General features: G+C 35.9%; 1 protein-coding gene across 1 annotated transcript; it reads right to left on the bottom strand.

The window, feature by feature from the left end:
* Positions 1–7,053: 7,053 nt before the first annotated feature.
* LOC107931211 (uncharacterized) lies at positions 7,054–8,893 on the bottom strand. Its single transcript, XM_016863024.2, has 2 exons — positions 8,381–8,893; positions 7,054–7,508 (listed from the first exon to the last, which is right to left on the bottom strand). The coding sequence occupies exons 1-2, from the start codon at positions 8,801–8,803 to the stop codon at positions 7,242–7,244; spliced, it is 690 nt and encodes a 229-aa protein (XP_016718513.2). The 5' UTR covers positions 8,804–8,893; the 3' UTR covers positions 7,054–7,241.
* Positions 8,894–9,557: the final 664 nt, after the last annotated feature.

The following is a 9,557-nucleotide window of genomic DNA, read 5'->3' on the forward strand; positions in this document are numbered from 1 at the left end:
ATAGTATGATGCTACCTCTGGCGATCTCCAATCCCGAGCTAACCTGAAAACACTAAAGAAAAGGAAAGGAAAGGAGTAAACTTTATAGCTTTGTAAGACCGTATGAAAATAATAAGCAATTTATCAACTTGCTTCTCAAGGTAATACAACCATATTTGCACCTTTACTTATGTTCAGGTCAAGCTATTTTCTCAAGTCATAGTCATTAAATTATTTATATCTTGAGCTATGGAACTCCAAATTAAGATCCTCTAATTTTCCCTGAAACCAGACTCACATATCTTCTTACCATAAAATTTTCAGAATTTTTGGTCTATCCAATAAGTATAATTTATTCTTTAAAGTCACCCCTATTTCGCTGTCTGACAGTTCTGACCCCTCTTCACTAAAAATTAATTATCTCATAGTACGGGACTCGGATGATGTTCTGATCTATTTCTCTTGAAAGTATTCTCATTAAAAATTCTAATAATATAAATTATAACCCATAACTATTTTTGTACAATATTTAATTATTTTCTCAAATCGGAACATGGGATTTTGAAATCGTTCTGACTCTATCTCACACAAATTCAAATATCTCATAAGATGAAATTCTTTTGCTTACACCGTTAAGAAACTAGACTCGATAAGATTCAATTCCATATTTTATTTAGTCTCTAAATCACTTTCTACAATTTTTGGTGTATTTTCAAAGTTGGACTGCTGCTGCTGTCCAAAACTATTTTAGTGTAAAATAATGGTAACTAAGCTTATAACACCTTTACAAACCATTTTAAACATCATGGTAAAAATACATATTGGTACATCATAAGCATAGAGCCATAATCACAAGGTCATCAATATTTCATTCTCATAGGCATAGCTCACTTATTTGTATCCTTACTAAAGATGTATTCAATTCATGATCATAATAGTATTTGAGCTTTGAGTGCATACCTGTACCTTTTCAATGTGCTCATAACATTTCATAGTTCATTCATAATACATAAATGGACATAAGCACAACTTACTCATCACTATCCAATACAATTCATATAGCATATATTGAGCTTACATCTCATACGTTTCAAGTAGGTACCTATACCACTCACAACATGGTCATAACTTCTCTCATTAAGCTTAAACTGTAAATCTCTCCGTTAAATCATTCAGAATACTAAAAGATATTTGATAAGCCCCAAACATAGGGTAGGATGCTGATGTCATTCCCCAGACATGGTCTTACACTGACCCATACATCAAGTCGATGCCATGTCCCAAACATGGTCTTACACTGACTATCACAATCGAGGCCGACGCCATGTCCCAGACATGGTCTTACACTGGCTCTCACATATCCGTGTTGATGCCATGTCCTAGACATGGTCTTACACTGACTCACATCTCGAGGCTTATGCCATGTCCTAGACATGGTCTTACACTGACTCACATCTCGAGGCTTATGCCATGTCCTAGACACGGTCTTACACTGGCTCTCATAATGTGGCCGATGCATGGCCCAGACATGTTTTACACTAGCACGCATATCACCCAAATGTCATGGCATGAATATCCAATCTATTGTTACGGTTCAACCGGGAGTTTATCTTATTAAGTCTCATCATACATTTCTCATAGTCCCATTCAAGCATTTTATGCAAAATTAATCATTCAATGCATAATAACAATGAAGTTGTTAATATTTACGCGCAACTTACTCGTTTCAATGGAATATCATATTCCATCATATTTCCAATGTATTCAATCATCACATAAATGTTATTAACATTTGGTATCACTTTCTCATATACAATATCATCAACATATAATTCAATACAAATCATAGCAAGATAAATTTCAAGTGTATTAACAATAGCATGGATATCATTCTTATTTAATCACACAGACTTACCTCAAATGCAATTTCGGCTAATTACTTCATTTTAGTCCATAACCCCGTACTTTCTGATTTAAGCTCGAATCTCGATTTTATTGATCTATAATGATAAAATGCACTACTTTAATCATCGTATTAACCAATACATTTCATAATTTATACTTTGGCAAAATGACTATTTTGCCCCTAGACTTTCACAAAAATTATGATTTTACCCCTAGGCTCATAAATCGATTTTTATTTCCTCATTAATCAAACCTAGCCGAATTTATTATAGGCTTATAGCAGCCCGCAATTTCATTCATTTCACATATTTATCACCTTTTTATCAACCTTTACAAAAAGGTCCATTTAGGTGTTTGTCATGAAAATCCTTTCATAAAAGTTGTTTATTACACAACCATGACTTATTTTCTTCCATAAAAATTCAGCAAACAACATAAATATTCACATGGAAAAACCCTAGACCTTCAACCATTTTGCAAAATAATCCCCCCATTAGCTAGATTAAGCTACAAGGGTTCCAAAAATACAAAAATCAACAAAAACAAACACAAATTTCACTTCCAAGCAAAGGATTTAAGTTGCTAAAAATTTGAGCTTCAAAACCCCCATGCTTGCTACCATTTTGGTGGTTGAAGAAGAAGAAATGAAAAGGATGACAACCTTTTTCCTTATTTTATTTTATTACCAAAAAAGTCACCTAATGCCACCAACCTTTGACTTTTCAAATTTTTTTCCCTATGGCCGGCCATCACTCCCCAAATGGCCTATTTGCACTTTAAAGACCTCCAATTTTGGTTCTCTATCTATTTAACATATTCGGGTAGTAAAACAAAACTTTTTTCCTTTATGCGATTTAGTCTTTTTTCGCAATTAAGCTCACAAACGCTAAAATTAATTCACCAAAATTTTCATGCACTTATATAATCATGAAATAACACATAAAATAATATTAAAATAATTTATTAACCTCAGATTTGTGGTTCCAAAATTCTGACTAGGCCCAAAATGGGGCTATTACAGTGCCAATGAAGGCATATTGGTTAGACACATAGGTTGTTGTGATTTGGCATGAGTTTGTTGTTTTGGGATGTTTTTTAATATGTTTAAATAGGGTGAAAGTGTCTTGAATTGATTTGGATTGGTGCCCAAGCAAATGGATTGAAATAGTTTGTTTTAGGGGTTATTTAGGTTACACACGACCTGGGACACGAGCTGTCACATGGCCGTGTACCACACACGGTCACACCACACGGCCATGTGCACTTTTAACTTTTAAGTGTAGGTTTCACATGGTCAGAGACACGGCCAGCGACACAGCCGTGTGTCTCAAGTTAATTTGTTGCATGGCCTAGTACACGACCATGTGACTCAACACCGAATATACACACGGTCTGTGACAATGTCATGTAGCCCTTTTTCAAATACTCACACGGGTGGACACATAGGCCAGAACATGGCCGTGTGTCAAGATTTTGAGTGCTCTCACGGTCTGGGCTAAGTCACACAGCCGTGTAACCCCTATTTGTGAAATTTTCAAGTTTTTCTTGAATTTTCTATTTTATTTCGAAATGACCCCTAAATGTTTTTAACTTATTTTTAGGGTCTCGTAAGCTCGATATAAGGCCCAAGAGTGTGTTTTTACTACAATTACCTTGTGTTATTGAATGTTGTTAATTAAATGGTATAATTGTTTTTATTATAAGCTAAATGTTCCAATTTGTACAGTAATGCTCTATAACTCTAATCCAACGACGGAGACAAGTTAGGGGTGTTACATTTACGAAATATTACCGACGCTTCATTGAAGTCTACTCCAAAATCACCGCACCCTTGATAGATTTGTTGAATAAGGGTAAGGTGTGAGATTGGGATCTTCAGTGTGAGAAAGCCTTTAATCGAGTGAAGGAAATGATGACGAGGGAGCCTGTACTTGCTTTTCCAAATTTATCAAAGTCGTACGAGGTATGCGTAAATACATCAAATTATGTCGTTAAAGGGATACTGATGCAAGATGGGCTTCCGATTGCTTTCTAGAGTCGAAAGTTTAATGAGACAGAGTAGTGATTCACGGTCCAAGAGAAAGAAATGACTGTTGTGGTGCATTGCTTGCACACATGGAAACATTATTTACTTGGTTCCAGGTTCATGGTCTTTACCGATAATGTTGCAAACAGTTATTTTCTAACCCAAAAAAAGTTGTCGCTCAAACAGGCTCGTTGTCAAGTGTTTCTAACAAATTTTAATTTTAGCATAGAATATAAATCGGGGAATGCCAACACTGTGGCTAATGCACTTAGACGACAGATGGAGTTTACATCAATCAATCTGCTTGATAGCTCTCTTTTAGAGCATATTCGAGAGGGATTGCCCCATGATCCCACGACCAAAAACTTGACTGAGCTTGCCAAAGTGGGGAAAACAAGGAGATTTTAGCTTATTGAGGCACATTTCTCATATTAAGGCACATAAAGGTATGCCTTTGACCGAGCAGCTTATAGATTTGCAAAGGAGTGGCAATAGTAGAATAACTTAGCCAAAGCTTACCTACACAAAACGAGTGAGCGCAACAAGAAGTGGGCTGATAAAAGTCATAGGGATGTGGAATTTCAAGTTGGTTATTCTATCTTTGCAAAATTACACTTGATTCTGCGCCACAATGACTTGCACAAGAGGCTTGTGCGACGGTATAATGGACCTTTCCAAGTTGTGAAGAGAGTAGGCAAGGTGCCTTTAAACTTGAGTTTCCAACAAAACTCAAGGTTCATCCGGTATTCCATGTCAGTATACATAAGTCATTCCATAAGGATCAAGAGGATCCAGATCTAGGCAAGTCCGAACGAGCACCAATAGGGATAAAGGTCTCATATGATCACGAAGTTGAAAACATCATGGCGGACCATGTGATCAGACAGAGGTACTATCAGTCGAGCATGAGTACTTAGTGCAATATAAGGGACTTCTCGGCAGTGAAGTTAGTTAGGAGCATGTCGAGGCCCTATGGCAGTTCCAAGACAAGATAGACCAATTTAATTGGAACGACGCGACGAGGGCGTCGCCAAAATAAGTGAGGGATAATGTCAGGGGTTTTGCATGGGAGCCTGCAACCATGGCACATTTGTATGATCCATCATGTTCAAGGGAGATCATTTGGACCAACTGGACTGGCCTATTGCTTGGAGAGATTGAAGGTCCATCAATAAAGCATGGCAAATATAGAGCGTAATCTTCGAAGATATGTAATATTAGAAGATATGATTCTGTAATCTTAGTGATTTGATTTTGTAGATAGCCTTTAACCTTAGCCGTTTATGTACTTTAATCTATACTGTTGAATTTGGGGAGGCTCAACTATAAATAGAAGCCTCTCCCCCTTATTGTAAATCACTTCAGTTTTGAGCAATAGAATTATTGAGAGCATTCACTCAAACATTCTCTCTTATGCTTTTGTTTTTCTATGGCTTTGTTCTTATATTTCAAGTTTGTTCATCTTTGAGTTGCTTCCGCTTTGCATTGGTGCCGTAGAGGAATTCTATTTGAATCCTCAATTGTTGAGAGTTAGGTTGACTTAGGTGTTTTTGAAGCGAAAATTTTGCTTAAGGCCGTACAAATTGTGAGACTACAGTTCTAGCCCGGCGACACTAACAACACCTTCCATGCTAACTCTACTTCTCCTAATTCCTGCTTCCAATTATACATACAAACTTACACCAATTGAACTTAGCTACACAATAATTAGCAATCAGAGAAATAATATTACATCTAGTTAAGACCAAGAATTAAAACCTACATTTCAATATATTTTCAAGACGAAACAAATAAATTAGCATTAAAGAAGAAGTTGATTTAAAAGAAGAGAGAAAAAGAAAACGTACCTAGAATTTTTGAGAGGAACAATAGCTAACCTAAGGAAAAGAAAGGAGCCACATAAACCCTATTATATATGTAGCCTCTCTGCCTCCATCTCCATCTCTTCTTCTATGTAATATAATTTGTAAGTTTCAATCAATTTTCAAGTTCTAAATTTCTTTCCCTTATGAGTTTAATTTATTTTATCAAGAAGAACAATTATTAACACTTATTCAATTAATTTATTTTATCAAGATTTGAAGCTACTGACACAGGAGAATTTCGAAATAACATGATGTGGATGAATTAGAGAGTAAGTGGCAATGTGGTCGACCAGAGCTTCTGGTTTGGTGTTATCTAATCTGTATGCGGGGTACAAAGCCAGATTCTATGCTGTTTGCAAAGCATGGCTTCCATCTCACCTTCACCTAATTTCCACCAATCTCCATGGTTGATGTAATTTTCCCAGAAGCAGCGATAACCGATGCAACTTGTTTCATCCTACCGGCAATGCCACTTATCATCTGGACATTCCCAATGAAGTACGTGCATCCAAAATTCGTTGTGCAAAATATGGCTGGTTGCTGCTATCTGAACAAGCTGACCACGGCGGGTTTCAACTTACATGTCTCCAATCCTCTAACCAAACAAAGGATCAGCCTTCCTTCTTGTGGCTCCTAGGAACTAATGTCATTCACTGCTCTTCCTCATTCATCCAACTTTTTAGTGCTCGGATTTGATTTTTACTATGGATCAGGTCATGTTGACGTTTATAAGCTCGGAGACAAGGACTGAAAACATCATGAATTTTTGGGGATGGCGCTGTTCTGAGTAACAAATTGCAGTCCCGTTTTATACAATGGATTATATTATTGCTCGAGTTTGCAGGGGAATTTGCTAGTATTTGTTTACAAGAAGGCCATTCGAATGAGGATCCGTAACTCGAGTTAACAAGCCTTTTTGGTGGAAAATGAAGGAGAAATAGAAAAGCTGTTGATGTTTTCAAGTGGGATCATACGGAGAGGATGTTTATATCAATCAAAACCTTGGGAAACAACAACATGCTGCATCCTTTTCTTCACGAATTTCTTTAACGGGAACTGCCAATACTATTTATTTCCCAAATGATGCAGACATGAACCTTTTCTTCACGAATTGTCATGTCAGAATCTAGTATCATCACATTTCATCTTGTTGCTTGACATATCTCCCTGGATTCAAGCATCTCTTTTGTACAGCCTGCAAGTAAACTTAGCTGTTTTCAAAAGTGCATAAGAAATAATAGATGTGAAATTTCTAAAACCAAATCTGGAATCTGAATCTGCTGATAATATTATGTATATAATATATATATTTATCTTCTGGTCAGAAGGACTACATAGATCATCTTTAAGAATTCAATAAACATCAATACCATCTAATCATAGATGACTCGGCTATTTTATTCCTGAGAGAAGACGACTATACATGCTAATACAGAATGGGGGTAATCTCTTTTAGTGTAGTCTGATCAGACTGTTTGCTTCCTCTGAAATCCAGTACCAGGATCATCATCGGAAGGGAAAACCTGAAGGCCGGTAACCATGGCAGCTGGTGGGCCACGACGACACCTCTGCTCCATCTCCTCAACAGAATCCGGGGTTCCAGAGAACAGAGCTTCCACTGACCCATCCCTCCTGTTCCTAACCCAGCCTTTCAAGCCAAGTTGAGTGGCATTCTCTATGGTCCAGTTCCTATAGAACACACCCTGAACCCTACCCTTTATGACAACCCTTACCTGCACCACCAAATCTCCACAATTCATTGCATTGCAACTCCTATACTATACAGAGATATTTACAGCCATGAATTGCACAATCAATCCAACTAAGAAAGATCAATGGCTTACAGGAAATCTAACTTTCCAAGGGAATATCCAAAAAGGAAAAAAAAAAAACCATTATCAAAATATAATAAGTGACATGAAACCCAAAAAAATGAATTAATAACACAATTAGCACAAACTAAGAGGCATCCAATACCACAGATAGACAATCATATCCCATAAATGCAGCTAAGACAATTAACTACGCAAATTTGAGTTTCGAAGGGAACAACCAGAACCATGCCGTCAAATGTATGCGAAAGAGAATTAAACTCTGAACTCTGATTAGTATATATATAGAAGTTAAACTTTTCAAGTATCTAAATTGCACAAACAAATCTAGAGATAACCATTGAAGAACCAACCAAGATGAACGCATTATCAGACAATAACTATGTTTGAAAACAGGCATCCAAATGCAACCCTAGTGCTATGTAAGTACTAGTTCAAGATAGAACCATCATCAGCACTACTCAATATTAACAGAACTTTTCAAGGAACAATCAAAACCCATTTTTCATTCTCCATTAAAAAAAATCCTGAACAGTCCCATTAATCCCAATTACAGGCACAATTCTGAATAGTTAAAAACGAGTTCGTTTTCAGCATTGCTCTCACTAAACTACATTTTCCATATAAAACAACCAAAACCCCATGTTTATTTCTTGCATCAATACATAGTCACTAAGCTTTAGATTAGAAATTCAAACCTGAACCTGGAATCTGAGGTTGGTCAAAGGAATATAAATCAATTACTCTGTAAAAAGGAAGAACGAGAAACTCACTGTTTTAGTTTCGGAAGGCTGCGAGGAGTCACTGGCAGCTGCTTGTGGAGTGGCCATTGAGGACATTAAAAAAGATCGAAGAGGATGAAAACCAAGTGGGAACAAAGAAGGAAGAGAAGGGCGAGGAAGAGGAAAACAAGAACAAAGCGGAAAAGAAGGATGAAGAGGAGGAGAGATAAAATAAGAGAGAAAGGGGAATCGACAATCAAAAGAAGTATCTGCATTTCGAGACCATGTTTTGGGTGTGAAACAATGAAGATTCTTGATGTAGCGGAATCTTGTACTTGTTTGACGATTGATTAAGGTTAAGGCTGGTGTGAGTGCCAGTGGTTGAGCTGAACCCATATTAGTTTTGACTTTTTTGGAAAATGATTGGTTTTTATAGGTGGTGAAGAAACTAAGAATTCTCGGGAGATGAGGCATAGAAAACAGGGGAGGGTTTTTTCTTACTTTCTTTTCATTTTATAATTATGGGTTTTGAGAGTCGGAATCCAAGTGAACATTAAGAGTCATAATATTTAAAAGAGTTTTTTACAAAAAATATATATATATATATATAGATATTTAGAAAGATTTTGATTTACATTATTTTTGTATTTGTAACTACTTTAGCTGTAGTTTTCTTGAGAAACAAGTAGTTCCGGAGTGCAATGGAGCAAAAGGAGTTGTTTCATTTAATTTTGCTTTTGTCCAACATAATTTGACAAAGCATTCTCTCTCCCCATATGAGTTTTTACTACTGTCATGGCATGCAATTGTTAGAATAATGGCAACAAGTGATTTGGAAAAAGAAAGAAAAAAAAAACATTGTGCTATCAATTCCACTAATTTTTATGTTTTGAATTAATGAAACAAAAACTAAAGTTGAATCAAATATGATGTGGATTAATTATTTAATTATTTTTGTACTATCATTGATGATGATAATTTACAAAACTCTAGATTTCAGATTATGTTTTTGCAAATAACACGATCTAAGTGAATGGAATGCTATTTTTTCGACTTTTAATGCTTCTATTTATCTCTCATATACATATGTATATAAATGTATAGCATAAATTTAAATGTATGTATCAATTGACTTATACATTTATTCAAATTTTATATTAATTAGTTTAAGATTTCATTAATTATTTATGTATGAAATTTCTTCCAAACAAAGGTGAAATTAATACAT

Source organism: Gossypium hirsutum, chromosome A04 (assembly GCF_007990345.1).
Source record: "Gossypium hirsutum isolate 1008001.06 chromosome A04, Gossypium_hirsutum_v2.1, whole genome shotgun sequence".
In the NCBI taxonomy this organism is placed as follows: domain Eukaryota; kingdom Viridiplantae; phylum Streptophyta; class Magnoliopsida; order Malvales; family Malvaceae; genus Gossypium; species Gossypium hirsutum.